Below are 14,693 nucleotides of genomic sequence, written 5' to 3'. Positions count from 1 at the left end.
TAACTAGCATAGCTTGATCAGTTGAGTTATACTTAAATTGACAATAAAAAATACTTTTATAACTAAGATAACCATATTTTCAGTTTTTCAAATATATTAGTTTACGATTAATGCTTAAAATTTGTAACCCTCCTAACTTTTTTGCCTTGAATTAATGACATCACCACATACATGTCTTAAATACATATGCAGAAAATTCATTGAATTATACAATTCCACATCGGTTGGAGAGAATAACGAAATATTCTTTATAAGGGTGTAGAAACCTCTCCCTAAGAATCTTGAGAAAAAGCCCAAAAAGAACAATATCGGCCACGGTGAACTTGGGCTATTAGAAACTTAGTCGGCCGATAGCCATCTAATACTAACATCAAATAAACCATAATTAATACATTGAACATGTCATGCAATCATTAAAATTATACCATTTAAAATGGTTTATTAGACACAATTGAAAGTAAAATAACAGGATAAAAGCTACTATCAAGTAAAAAAGAGTAGACTTTAAATGGGCAAAACTATGGATTAAATTACATTGCAAGTGATTTAAAAACCCTACTTCATATGATAAGAAATAGTTAACATAGAAAACTCTAAATACACTATTCTTAGTGAAACTTTTTCATCATCATTTTTGTGTCTTTGGGTAATTCAAGTGCCTAGTAATGAAGAACAAAAGGAGACAGCAAAACCAGATACCTCTCTCCATCATACTCCTCACAATGGTGGGTAGGAATCAGACACTGTTGGAGGTGCTTTAGACTTCATAACCACCACTTCCAGAATGCCATCAGCCCGGAAACTAGGAGACGACAACCGTGGATCAACTGGTCCAGGCAGCTTAAAAGAAACCGTAAGAGGTCCCGGAGGACACAGTTGCTGGACTTTCATCTCGTACATAGCTGATGATTCTTTTAAGAGGCCTGGACCTGCCATCACTCCTTCAATCTGAACCTTACCATCCCTTTTGATCTCAAATTTTACCTTACCTAGAGATTTGACCAACGAGTTATCGCTCTAAATGGATCGGTCCGGGATTAACATTTCAGAGGTATAATCAGGATGGGATCTATGCAAATGTTAGAATGATAGAAAAATAAGGCAAAACAAGGAGCTTACTTGGATCCTTTCGTACACCAGGCATTGCAACGCGGAAGAGGTATGCACCTTCACTCACGCCAATATCAACAAGACCAATAGGAGGGCCGGAGCTACCTTCATTGGCTGTTCCAGTTAAAATAACTGATGGTTTGAGCCTCGTCTGATCGCCATGGCCTTCCATTTCCATGCTCCACTTATGGCACTTCCTAGACTATTTTCCTGATGTTTTCAACTCACCTGTTAATGAGATGAACAGATCTCAGTGGGGATACAAGAACTTGAAATTTTTGATCCACGATGATCAAGGGAACCTTTTTAAAGATGTGTACAATTTGAAAAATATCAAAGAGTGTAATACAAAAAAGATGTGAACCAATTGCTATAATTGACAGGAAAATAAACGTGTATAAGGTGATGGAGCTACATCAAAACCCTTCCCTATAACTCGCAAACAAAATATTACAAAAGATGTATCGATCCTAAATTCAAAGTTGAACCGTGTAAATACTACTCAGTAGCCTTAATCCCCCTTTATGGCAGTACTAAATACACTTAACAATGGTGTTAGGATCCGATACGTATTCGCTACGAGGGGGTAACGTTACTTCCTTTTATGATTTTTGTCAATTGAAATTCTCAAAGGAACGAGAGATATTATCAGCTCTCGAATTGGATGGGGGAGTTTTGTATTGCCAGAGGGCACTGACCTTTCCATATTGTAAGGGAGAAACCTTACATATTGGTTCCAAATCAATTCATCCTGAGAAAATTGACACTGACCTTTCCATATTGTAAGGGAGAAACCTTACATATTGGTTCCAAATCAATTCATCCGGAGAAAATTGAGAAAAATGATTCAAAAGTGATCAGAAGAGCGTATGGTGCGACAGATCGAAAGATAAAGACATTAGATGAGAGTTTACCAACATTGACCAAGACATTAACCTCTTTGGCTTACGAGACAGCATTTGTCAAGGGGTCGAGTTCAAAGCAAAAGTAAGCAGAAGAGTCTGACGAGATATCTAGACAAGTGAAAGAGACTCCAAAGAAAACAGAAAGAATCCAGCTATCAAAGTAAATTCAAGAAGATAGCGATGACGTTGTTTGGAGGTAGTGACCCCGATTCATGGCTCTTTCAAGACAACAAGTACTTCCATTTCATAAACGAACATATTCTGAAAATTTTAATTGTGGCTATAGTAAGTTCAGAAGGTATAGATAGCATTAAGTTGGTACCAAGGGGATGAACGAGAACCCTTCTAAGTGTGGAACAATTTGTTAATCAGTCTACTCAATTGTTTTGGCACATCAAAGGAAGGGAATGTGTGTGGGAGGTTCACAACAGTCAGGCAGGGAACGACAGTAGAGTACTGTAATACCTTTGAAACCCTAGTAGCACCGTTGTCTCACCTAACGAACAAAGTACTGAAAATATGTTTCACAATCAGTTGGATCCGGTGCTTAGGACAAAGATCGAGGTTGGAGGCCACTTGGACTAGAATAAATGATGAAGACAGCCCAACTTGTACATGATAGGGAACTCGTTCGTGTTGGGTCGAAGAAAACAGAAAGCCTTAAAAATACGGCCCAAGCAATAAACCTAAGCCAACTTCAACAATGGAAAAAGATGACCTCAAGCTGTTTAAACTTACCCCATGTGGATGATTATGCTGATAAATCTCCCAACTCCAACGAAACCTTGTGACACAATTGCTAAAGACTTTCAGACACAGAGTTCCAAACAAGAAAAGAGAGGCCTTTGCTTCAAGTGTGATGAATAATTTACCGTAGGGTACTGATGCAAGTAAGGAACTAAGGAGCATGAGAGTACTGGTAGTGAACGAAAACAATACAAAAATGGAAATTACTAATGAGAGATGGAAACGATAGCAAAACCAGTTGCTCTTCCGGCGATGGAAGTAGGGATGTCGCCGAATTATCATTAAATTCACTCATAGGATTTACGACACCGAGAACGATCAAAATGAATGGCAAGCTAGACTAAGGAAAGATGAGAGTGTTGATGGAAAGTGGTGCAACTCACAACTTTATTGCTCAAAAAAGTAGTTGAAGAACTAAAACTATCCATAACAAATACGACACATTATGGAATGATCATGAAAACAGGGGTAGCCATGAAAGGGAAGAGGTCTGTAAAGCAGAAAGTCAACATTGGGGATTGAGAACTTCCTTCCACTTGAATTGGGGAGAGTTGAAGTCCTACTCGCAATACAATAGCTCCACACTTCCAGCATGATGAAAAGATATTGGAAATCGTCGATATGACAGTAGGCAAGGGCCAAGCTCAAGTGACCATGAAGGATGATCCCACTTTAACTAAAGCCAAGGTCGCTTTAAAGAAGGTGATGAAATCGTAGGAGGTGATCAGGTACTTTGTCAAGCTCAGAACTTTGGAAGAGCCACTCATTCTGAAGCTCAGGCACTAGTCCTACAAACAGAACAATTTCCTACAATCCGAAATCATAGGAAGTGATCAGGTACCTTGACAAACTCAGAACTTTCGAAGAGCCACTCATTCTGAGGCTCAGACACTAGTCCTACAAACAAAACAAATTCCTACAATCCTACAACAAAAGTTGAATGAGTATGAAAGTGTTTTTGGTTGCCTTTTAAGGACATAGAGATATTGACCATCGTATTCATTTGGTATAGGGCATACCCCTGGTTAATGTGCGACCATATCGATACCCACACACCCAGAAAAATGAGATCAAGTTGACATCAAGCATCATACAATTGACCATAAGCCTCTATTCGAGCCTTGTTTAGATGATTAAAAAGAAAGATGATGAGTGGAGATCTGTGTTCACTACAGTGATTTGAACAACATGACAATTTCCAACAAATTTCTCATCCCGACAATCAAGGAACCATTAGATGAGCTACTAAGATCATGAATCTATTCCAAAATTGACCTAAAATCAAGCTACCATCAAATTAGAGATCTGTATTCACTACAGTGATTTGAACAACAGCACAACGAACTCTGTTTTCATGGTAATGTATGCTGGTTGAAAACATGAACGGCAAATCAAAGCTCAACCACAGAATAACTCATACCAGTTGACCAAAACAGGCTATGAACCTGCTGGTGTCAATATGATAATCACAGAAATAGGAATCTACATACCTGATGCATAATCTCAATTCAGAAAGAACGGTCATGTCCATATCCCAATGCCTGTGCGGTGAAATAACAAATCAACAATTAGGGATTTGACTATGATATTGATGTCACCTTCTACACTCTGGGGTCAAATGACTGTGTGGCAGACAACACCACAAAGATATTGAACTCAATGCAAGGAACTTTTCACTTATTCTTCACATACATAATCAATAGGCTGCTAAACGATAGAAAATACCCCTAAACTTGTACTTTGTGTCAAAAATATCTTTAAAATTTCAAATTTTTCAATAATAATACCCTTAAAATTTCAAAAAAAAGAGTTCAAAGATAGTTTTACTGTTAGTTTGGATGAATACCATTAGTAATTTGTTTCAAAAATACTCCTTTTAACTTTCAAAATTTTCAATAATACTTTTAACCTTACAAAAAAAAAACAACAAACTTTTCCCTTTAGTGTATGGACAGAAACAATTAGTACATTTCAAAAATACTTCTGAATTCTCAAAAGTTACAATAGTACCCTTAACCTTTCAAAAAATGGTTAAAAATTCCATTGCTTTTAGCACATGAACAGAAACTGTTTATCTACACTCCCATCACCTCCCCCTTCCATTTCCTTTCTCTCCTCTGTTTCATTTTATGGCCTAACACTTCCTTATTTTTCTTTTTCTTTTTTTATTTTTCCTCTCTTCTTCAATAAGCTCTTACTCTATTCCTTCCATTCTCCAATCTCTAAGTTTACCCCTTTCAATTAAGGTACATAGGTTATGGCAAGAAGAAAGAGAATAATGGAACCACCAAGGGACTTTAGAGCTTAAATGTTTTAACAAGATTGTATGTTAGTAGATAAGTGTGTGTTAATACGTTGTTTGTGTTTATACACATAAAAAGAGATGTGTTCAGAATTTTGGCCAAAATTTTGAGGACAACCCATAGGAGGTTAAAGAAAGAAAATATGTACATTACCAAATTTGTAGTGAAGAAGAAATTATTGATCCTTTTTGGAGTTCAAATTAGTCTATTTGTTGGGATCAATTAAAAAGGTTCCCCATGATTGAAAATGATATTCCCTTCTCGACCTTTTTTTATTCAGTGATTTATCACTAAGCTTTGAAGAGAGATTTTGATATTGTAACTTTGTGAGATGTTGTGGAATTTTATGCTTTAACTGAAATATCTGTAAGGAAAAAGAAAAAGTAGATATCTATATGACTTGTTTTCAAATTGATTCTTTCCCAACTCGAGATAACTTCAAAAAAATTTATCATACGGATGATAAGAGCTTTTTTAAAAAATAAATAAAATAAAATAAAAGGTTAAAGGGTACTAATGCAACTTTTGAAAGTTCACAATTTCTGTTAATATATTAACAGTAAGGGTATTTTTAACTTTTTTCGAAAATTTAAGGATATTATTGAAACTTTGAAAGTTTAAACGTATTTTTTAAATAAAATACCAACGGTTTATATCCAAACTAATGGTAAGGGTATTATTGAAGCTTTTGAAGGTTAGGGGATATTTTTTAAACAAAGTAACTTAGCCTAATCAACCTAATGGTGTTAATATTCATAAATCTTTAGGAGGTGATTGCAGTTCAAACCTTTCAGTAATAAAGCAACTCAATGACAGATGAAGAGGTGTCTAAACCCCAGATATTGCCATCAAAATTTTACGTTTTCCAACATATGGATCAACAAGATTGAACACAATAGGATAACCAGTAATATCTAGGCGCAAAATCATGCATTTAATAAAAAGAATCAGCAAACAAATCCAAGGCCAATAGCAGAGGGGGACAAGGAAGAAATTATTATCCCACCTGAACTTGTAAAACTAAAAATAAACAAATGGATACTGAATATTAAATATTGTGTAGAAGTTGTCTTCGCCAGACTCTTCTCATCTTATGGACAGAATGATCTCAAAGACATATTTGAAAGAAAGTTGGCTAGTTTAATGGAAGAAATTAAGCTCTTAAATAAGGAAGATGTTTCAATTACCATGGATAAATTGTGAACTTAGAGCATAAAAATCAACCTATGGTGGCAAGGCAAAGAAAGTTGGCTAGTCAGGCTTGTATTTCAAAAACCAAAGAATCAAAGTAGGTAATCTTATTGATTCTGGAGAACAGTTCATTAAGTGCACGTTTAAATTTCATCAAATCCTCCACTCAAGAAACTAATACCTTCATGCATTGAGGTCAATTTTATATGATTGATGACCAGATGTGGGTACTTTGGGCTGGAAAATGCTATTATTTCAGTACTAATAGTCACAATGGTTGTGTTGTATGATTTCAAAACAATTCAGGCTTATGGTATGAGTTTGGGCACTTTTTTATCTAATCGGATTGTTGAGACAGGTGCAAATTGGCCCAACATTCCATGATATCCAAAAGAAGAAAAAAACAATCATATAGATGGAGTTAGACATTCTGTGACATGATTTTGGAAGTTTTTTGGTTGAACTTAATGCATTTTATAAATTACCTTCAAGCAATTCTAAATACGTCTAAGAAGTACTAATTTCAAAGCCTATTCGAGTATAGGGTTAAATCATTGAGAGTTTCTAAACCAAACACGAGACAAAACTGAAGTTCGTAAATTCACGTAGACGCACTCTAAATCAAAGAGAAAAGCATTAGAATCTACAAATCAACCAACTAAAAGTATGAACATCAACCAGATGGAAAAGTTTGTAAGAAGAGGATGACAATTTCGTTACCTAATGCTTTTCCCCCCATACACAACACCGAACCAGTGAAACAAAACGGGAAAATACAAATTTCGTAATTCCACCAAGTCCAGCGATATGAAGAATCTGCACACAATAAATGAACGTTGGAACCGGAGAAAAATCGAATAACAAGAAATCCAATAAAGAACATCAAACAGAAGGATTGATCATACAAATTATGATGAGCAAAAGTTACAGATCACATTCTCAAGCGACGAGAAAGGAAACCAAGACGGAGAATCACAAAAGGAGGTGTTGAAATGATGGGCAAAAGAGAATTAAAACCGAACGGCAATGACCAGAGACAGTACCTGGAGCTGCAGGCGGGGAGATGAAAAAATTGAAAATAACTTTTTGAGCCAGTGAGGTTCGAACTCTCAACCTAAGCTAACTCTAACCCTATGAGCTTGAGATTTTTTTTTTTATTATTATTATTATTTCTTTAACTTTCATTCAAAAAATAAAAATAAAAATAAAAATATATATCAATTATTATTTAAATTAATTTAATTTTTTAAAATGAAATTATAACTAGGGGGTGTACATTCAATTCGACAATCCGGACCAACTCAACCCGAACTATAAGGGGTTGGATTGAGTTGGATTAGCATTTCGGGTAGCGTTAGGTTCATTTTTTCTGAACTCGAACTGAATCGATTCAATTTCGGGTTCGTGCATAAAACCTTAAGTTGACCTGAGCCAAATAAAAATATGTATAGGATACCCATATTTTGTTTAGTTTGGGCCATATTGCAATTAAAATATTGTATAGTGTTTTTATTTTTTTTATATACAACTTCTTTAAACTAATCATTGTTTATTTAATTTGATGATCTTATATTTTTATTGTTTCAACCCATTTTCAAGAAATGTCGGTATTTAGCTGTCTTTAGTTTTATGACAATGTTGAACTATGTTAATATGTTACAATTTTCACTCGTTGTTTTTTATTGATTTTTTTATGTGAATAATTATAGATCGATTTGTGTTTGTTGGTAAACTTTTAATATATTTTATCTAAGACTGTATCCATATAAATATAAATAGTGGATAAATAAAACTTAAAAAAAAAAATTGGCAACTCAACAACCCAACCGGGTTGGGTTGGTTTTCAGGTTGGGTTACTAATCCAACCCACCCGAACTTTTGGATTGGATCAAAAAAAAATTTCAACCCAACCCAACCTGGACCGTGTACACATTTAATTACAACAATGATAAATAATAAAATTAAAAAAAAAGAGTGGTCCGTGTAAAACGAAGGGTAAAAGTATAAATTTTGAAACTATAGATCAAATAGAATTAAAGTCAAAATTTAGAAGTAAAAGCGTAATATTTGAAACTTGTGGATCAAATGAAAATTATACACAAAACCTATAGACAAAAAGAGTTTTTTTTTTTTTTTCCTGTAAAAAAAAATATTAAGATACGTTTTTTAATATGTCGATTACAAATCCCAAGCGATGATGTTACTGCTTCGAGTAAAGGTAAAATTGTAAATGATGGTGAACATTTGGAGAGAAGCCTCTGGTGACCTAGGGCTTTGCAATCAGTCCTCCCGATTAGAATTAATCTAAACATACGTTTCAACTAAACAGTATGAGTACGTAATAATTTTCTTCTCTGGTCTCTCGAGTTTATTGTAAGAGTTACGTTTTCAAGAAGTGGTATCAAGCTGGAATAAAAAATGGCAACAAGTTTCATGTTGCAACTCCAATTTCCTAAGTTTAGTAGGAAGAATTACAATGAAGTATTCAAAAGAAAATGATTTGTGAAAATTTTTCGACGATGCATCGAAAACGGACTCATATATCAATAACTTGTTGAATTAAGAGAAAACTCTAATAAATACAAGAATGCTTTATTATTTGTTTATCAAGTTATAAATGAATCTTTAAAAGAATTTTTTTCAACCACTATTCTTCATTGATTCGATCGACTCTAAAGTAAAGGAGCGAAGCAGCTTGACTAATAATTTAAGAGAAATACCAAAGATGAGTCACAACGTACCCTTATTAGTTTAGTATAGTTACCAAGCAATTTCTTTGTGCAGCTTCCCAGACTTAAGAGGTGGGATATGGCAAGACTACAGGATCTTTGATTTAAATTAGGTGGGATATGGCAAGACTACAGGATCTTTGATTTAAATTTGATTCCATCCCGATTAAAGAAACTTAATAAAAAATAAGCATATTGTTGTTGCAATGGAAGAACAAATAAGTCTTATCTATATGTTCTAAAAATAGCTTAATGAATTTTCTTCGATCTCATGAGATTAGATTATATCAATAGGACGTTACTCCTTCGAAAAACTTTTTCATCATATGTAAATTTCATTCAAAGGCGACTCTGGTAGAAGATGCAACGGCTGAGGTAAAAGAAACTATCATACTAGAAAGGATGTAAGCAAGTAAAGTCTTCATCTCGAGAAAGAGAAGGTGGAAGAGAAAGAGATTTTGGTAGGAACAAAAGAAGTGGTCATGGTAATTTTTCTCACCTTCAATGTATCAACGCTAAAAAAAGAATTAATAATTCTGTCACGATGAATAAGGAAGTATCTTGACAATATCATCGAATTTAGCTAACTTATTTTATTTTATTGATAACCGAAAATTAGGGTGTGTACGAGTTGAATTGGATTAAAAACATAGTCACTACTTTGGTAATTGGAGTTAAGTGAGAGTACATAAAGCAGGAAAGCAATTGATTGAAGTTAATATTGTCGTTACAAAAACTAACAGCCTAACTAAACCCAGCCCTTCTTCTAAACCACATGACTCAATGTAACAATCAGCCAAGCCCTTTGACGAACAAAACATTACAAATTGAACCTCTCCTTTACTTGATTTTGCTAGTATCACGACAAGACAACATTTTTTTACCAAAAATTAGTTTGCTCTTGACAGATCAAAAGACAATAGAAATACAACTTTAGACAGACACCCGTCATGGAAATTAGATTATCGACTCGACGCATCAGATCGAAACAAGATTCAATTGCTAGGATACTTACTTCCATGGCATGCCGGACATTGTCTGTGGATGGATGCTGTTGTTGCAGGCTCCTGAGCTGTTGTTGAGGGGGCTGCCAGGTCCACCACCGGAAGACTCGCTCAGCGTCCCGTGCGATGGACTACTGGCTCCTCCGGTCAAGTGACCAAAGGCGACTTGGTTTAGCATTGGCGAGGCTGTTGTGGGTTCAGTTTGGCGGGATGGCTTTGGTTCCTTATTGCTGTCGGCTATGAAACTTCCCACTACCACCTGTATATTTGATCACAAAAGGGAGAAACAGTATCAAGTGAAAAGTTGTAAAATTGGACGTAGCAATCAGAAACTGGCAAAATTTTCTGTGGAGTATAGCAATCGGATCAGATAGTTGACCGTTTTTCTAATTGGTTATTGTAGAAGTCATCAAGTTAAACAGTTTTTTTCCAATTTGAAGTTCTTCCGAAATTGTGAGAACCCACATCAGTTGAGGAGGAGAACGAATCACTCTTTATAAGAGTGTGGAAATTTCTCCCTAACAGAGGCATTTTAAAAACCTTCAAAGTCCAAACAGGACAATATCTACTAGTAGTGGGCTTGGGCCGTTACAAATGGTATCAGAACCAGACACCGAGCAATGTGCCAGTGAGAAGATTGAGCCCCAAAGGGGGTGGACATGAGACGATGTGACAGCAAGGATGGTGGGCCCCGAAGAGGGGTAGATTTGGTGGGGGTCCCACATCAATTGGACAAAGGAATAAGTGCCAGCAAGGACGCTGGCCCCAAAGGGAGCCACATCGGTGGGGGAGGAGAACGAAACACCCTTTATAAGGATGTGAAAACCCCTCCCTAGCAGATGCGTTTTAAAAATCTTAAGGGAAAGCCCAAAGCGGACAATATCTTTAAAACTCTTAAGGGAAAGCCCAAAAGAGAAAACCCAAAGAGGACAATATCTGCTAGTGGTGGGCTTTGAGCCATTACATAAATCCAACGAGATTCTGTCTATGGTATATGAGCAAAAAGCTAATTCACCTGAACAGGAGATGAAGCTGTAAGAAGACCCGCAACTCCGCCACCTAAAACTCGGCCATCTGGACCGGACAAAGACACACTCAAACCACCAGCTCTGCTCCTCTGACCACCATTGTCGGAGAGGAGAAATGAACCTGAAAGTGACAAAATTTCAAACCGCCCCTGCATGGAGACAAATACAGAGCATCATAAAGTTGTACTAGAAGTAAAACAATTATCCTTAAACCAATGTAAATAATATCAAACACACACAGTTTATCTCTATTAGAACTATATACGAGGCAAAAAATCAGAAACCTCATAAGTGACAGTTCCACCAGATGTAGCAGGTTGACGTAAAGTCACATTTGATATTGCTCCATTTGCTGAAAGGATACAAATAGCCCTGGGGCCATTCTGAGAAAAGGACATTATCTTTGACGATATATCCTGTAAAACCATGTGCAAATCAAATTATTGTTGCTTGGTCAGCAAAGGGGCTGTAAAAATGAAATGAAGGCACAGTGGAAGTCCGGAATGCATATGAAAATCTACATTCCTCTCTCTCTCTCTCTCTCTCTCTCTCTCTCTCTACTTCTTGTTATTATTACTACTATTGTTTTGTTAGGGGGAGTGGGTGATTTCATAAATGCACATGTCTCGCCGAAGGTTACAGCAAGATCTTAAGGTCATCTACCACAAAATCAATGTACAGATCTTATGAAGAGTGTTAATATATCCATTCCAAAAGAAAAAAGATAATCTTTGTAAGAAACAGAACTCTCGGAAAAACCCATTAGATAATGAACTATTGGTTCTAAGCCATCTCTAGCGATGAATCAACAATCCAAAGTGTTTTTCTTGCATATTCTTGATAAATCAACGTTTATATAAAGGTAGGAGGATCTATTTGGGAAGTAAGCAGTCCTTTCGAGGATAATCTTTATAAATAAATAAAAAAAGGACCCCTAAATGCCACCCACGCATCCAAAATACATTCAAGGTAACAATAATCTACAGTTATTATTTGACAATTGAATATGCAAGAACATGTATTGTTTAATCATTCAAGATGCTAATAACATTGGTGAAAGAATTTAAAATTAGAACCTCTCCAGCTTTCACATCGATAACATGTGGAGTGAATCCAAAACCAGCCGGTCCTGCAATTGATTCCTCTATAAGAAACTCAGTTTTCAACAAAGCTACAAGATAAAATAATTATAACACAATGGTTTAGAATTAGCATTTCTTGGACACTAATAGTCAACCAAACAAAGTGAGATTCCCTTTCTTTTTCTCCTGTTCCTGTGTTGTTCTTACAGTTAACACTACGATTCCTATCTTGCACAGAAAAAGAACACAAAAAAAGGCAAGGGAAAGAACTGTAGTAGACAAGTAAACAATCTCTATGCCACCAGAAAAGGTATGTTTGATTAGCTAATGATTCAACATAGGATGCAGTTCTTAACAATATCTAGTTTTCCATGGCAAATTGATCAAAATCAAGAAGGGAAGGGAAGGGAAGGGAAATAACAACTAAGATTCATAGTTTCAAATGCAAGACCAAAAGAGTGCAAATATTTAATCCAATCTAGCTAGTCAACTCGAAACTGCTAGTCAATCAATGATATTAAAGCTAAAAGCATAAGAAATTAGGCAGTCAAGTCAAGCACAAAATCCAGAGACCCAACTGGATCTCACCAAGGAAGAGGAGTATTGGACAAGGCGCTTATAATAGTTACCCAAAGCTTCCAATTGTCGCTTTTTCTTAGAACCAGATGGCCTGCCTTTACTTTTTTTCAATGAATTTGGTGAGCCCAATCCTCCTTCAGAAGCTCCACTTCTTGATGGCTGCCCAGAACCCAAAGCTAATGCCATGGAGCCATCTGGTCCATACTTCCTTGGCCTTCCTCTCTTCCTCTTTATTTGCTCACTGCCCACCGAGTTTATATTCAAATCATGAGGCAGTATCGACCCACCACCAGCCGATCCCTCCTTACCGGCATTACCAGAAACTCCGGCCATGGAGGATTGGTAGGACGGTAAAGTTGAAGGTGTCGGAGTCGGAGTCACAGTCACAGGTTTGTAGACGGCTGTGCCATCGGCACTGAAGGATAATCGCATATTTTGGGCCGCCGGCTGCGACTGTAACGAACTATTTTGAACGGCGACATTGAAGGAGTCTCTACTGGTCATCACACCACCTTCAGATCCCGACATTTTTCTTCTCTCTTTTCCCCTACAGCTTGAATCAAACCTCTATCTAAAGCCTGGAAATCAAAACTGCAAATACGCGAAGAAAATCTACGTGATTTTGAATCTTGATCTCGATCATCAGCCATAATGTCTAGTCCGATCAAATTCAGAAGCGCAATAGGAAACAAGATCTAACACACTAATGCAGAGATTTCGAAATGTATTTAGTACGTAAACAACTTAATCAAACAAAGATCGAACAACAACAAAACCTAGAAGATGATTAACTAAGGTTTACAAGAATTAAAAGAAACCCTAATCCCAAAACTCCAACAGTTCGTCAAATTTCGAAACAAAAAATCCAACGAAATCCCAAGAACATTTTAGCTAATGAACAGAACAGATCATGCAAACATGAGAAAATTAAATCCTAATAATAGAAAGTAAAAAAAAAAAAAAAAAANATTAATTTTATTAATGAAAAAAATTGAAGAAAAATTGAGAAAAAAAAGGGGGAAATTACCAAAAACTTACCAGAAAAATAGGGAAAATAGCGGAGAGTGATAATGAGAAGAGAGAAGAATTAGGGGTTTGGAAGGGAAAACGAAGGGTTAGTTCAAAAAGGGATTTTTGGAAAAAATAATAAATATATTTTTTAATTATGGAATGATTTGTGGTTTTAATTATTAAAATATTTATTTTAATAATTAGGGATTACTTTTCTTTTACGGCTGATAATATAAAATAAAATAAAAAGAAAAAGAAAAAGAAAAAGAAAAAAAAAAAGGAGCAGGTAAAAAGTGCAATACAGGCGTCGTGTATTTCAAAGTGTAGTTGGGAAGGTGGGACCCATTAATGACTTTTTTATTTTTTTATTTTTTTATTTTTAATTTAGTCTCGAAATTATTATTTTTCATGAAATTAGTAGAAAATAAAAAATACATCTGAATTTTACGTTTTTTTTTTTTTTTAAATGCTTCTAATTTTTAATCACAAATTATATTAAACTCACTTTAAATTATTAATTCTTTAAATATAATTAAAAAATTTGATTGGATTTCAACTTGATTTTTTATATATAATAAAATCACATTTCAACTTTTTAAAATAAATTATTTTTTAAAATCTATAAATCACATGGTATATATATATATATATATATATCTAAAATTCTAGTTTAAATTATGGTCGAGCTACTTTCATATCATACTTCTCTTTCGCCCATTTTTCGATTTTCTCCATATGAGCAATGTGTATACTCGTTTGGCTTGGACTATGTATACCATTTTAGGGTGATAGTGAGAACGTTTTTGCCTCATACAAATGTGACGGTTCGTTGTTTCTAATACCTAGCAACTCCTCTAAGCCCACTGCTAGCAGATATTGTCTGCTTTGGCTCGTTACGTATCGTCGTCAACTTCACTATTTTAAAATGCAACTTGGGAGATCTCACGGTTCGTTGTTTACACTCTTATAAGGAATGTTTTGTTCTCTTCTCTAACCAATGTGGG

The 14,693-nt window shown here is 35.4% G+C and overlaps 2 protein-coding genes across 4 annotated transcripts; both read right to left on the bottom strand.

The window, feature by feature from the left end:
* Nucleotides 1-498: 498 nt before the first annotated feature.
* On the bottom strand, nt 499-7,376 carry LOC111805289 (increased DNA methylation 3-like). Of its 2 annotated transcripts, none has more exons than XM_023690282.1 (5): nt 7,300-7,376; nt 6,977-7,072; nt 4,253-4,303; nt 1,120-1,338; nt 499-989 (listed from the first exon to the last, which is right to left on the bottom strand). In XM_023690282.1, exons 4-5 carry the CDS (start codon nt 1,286-1,288, stop codon nt 718-720), a joined length of 441 nt encoding a protein of 146 aa, XP_023546050.1. In that variant the 5' UTR covers nt 1,289-1,338; nt 4,253-4,303; nt 6,977-7,072; nt 7,300-7,376; the 3' UTR covers nt 499-717. The 2 variants fall into 2 exon arrangements, with proteins under 2 accessions (XP_023546050.1, XP_023546049.1); XM_023690281.1 differs by lacking the exon at nt 7,300-7,376 and adding an exon at nt 7,162-7,288.
* A 1,721-nt stretch (nt 7,377-9,097) lies between these two features.
* Nucleotides 9,098-13,817, bottom strand: LOC111805278 (AT-hook motif nuclear-localized protein 10-like). 2 transcript variants are annotated; one of them, XM_023690270.1, is made up of 7 exons: nt 13,717-13,817; nt 12,729-13,269; nt 12,094-12,146; nt 11,302-11,433; nt 11,005-11,166; nt 10,001-10,248; nt 9,098-9,161 (listed from the first exon to the last, which is right to left on the bottom strand). In XM_023690270.1, the coding sequence occupies exons 2-7, from the start codon at nt 13,204-13,206 to the stop codon at nt 9,152-9,154; spliced, it is 1,083 nt and encodes a 360-aa protein (XP_023546038.1). In that variant the 5' UTR covers nt 13,207-13,269; nt 13,717-13,817; the 3' UTR covers nt 9,098-9,151. The 2 variants fall into 2 exon arrangements, with proteins under 2 accessions (XP_023546038.1, XP_023546037.1); XM_023690269.1 differs by lacking the exon at nt 13,717-13,817 and having other exon boundaries at nt 12,729-13,626.
* Nucleotides 13,818-14,693: the final 876 nt, after the last annotated feature.

The sequence above is a fragment of the Cucurbita pepo genome, chromosome LG11 (assembly GCF_002806865.2).
Source record: "Cucurbita pepo subsp. pepo cultivar mu-cu-16 chromosome LG11, ASM280686v2, whole genome shotgun sequence".
NCBI classification, from domain to species: domain Eukaryota; kingdom Viridiplantae; phylum Streptophyta; class Magnoliopsida; order Cucurbitales; family Cucurbitaceae; genus Cucurbita; species Cucurbita pepo.
This window is presented reverse-complemented; position numbering and strand designations above follow the sequence as displayed.

Bases quoted from the DNA above. Each gene is read 5' to 3' on its own strand.
- LOC111805289 (XM_023690282.1), bottom strand. From the start codon at position 1,288: ATGGAAATGGAAGGCCATGGCGATCAGACGAGGCTCAAACCATCAGTT. The intron at 990-1,119 runs GTAAGCTCCTTG...TCAAATCTCTAG, and splicing joins TGGTGTACGAAAGGATCCAA to GTAAGGTAAAATTTGAGATC.
- LOC111805278 (XM_023690270.1), bottom strand. From the start codon at position 13,206: ATGTCGGGATCTGAAGGTGGTGTGATGACCAGTAGAGACTCCTTCAAT. The intron at 11,434-12,093 runs GTTCTAATTTTA...ATGGTTTTACAG, and splicing joins TCGATGTGAAAGCTGGAGAG to GATATATCGTCAAAGATAAT. The intron at 11,167-11,301 runs GTTTCTGATTTT...GTCTCCATGCAG, and splicing joins GTGGAACTGTCACTTATGAG to GGGCGGTTTGAAATTTTGTC.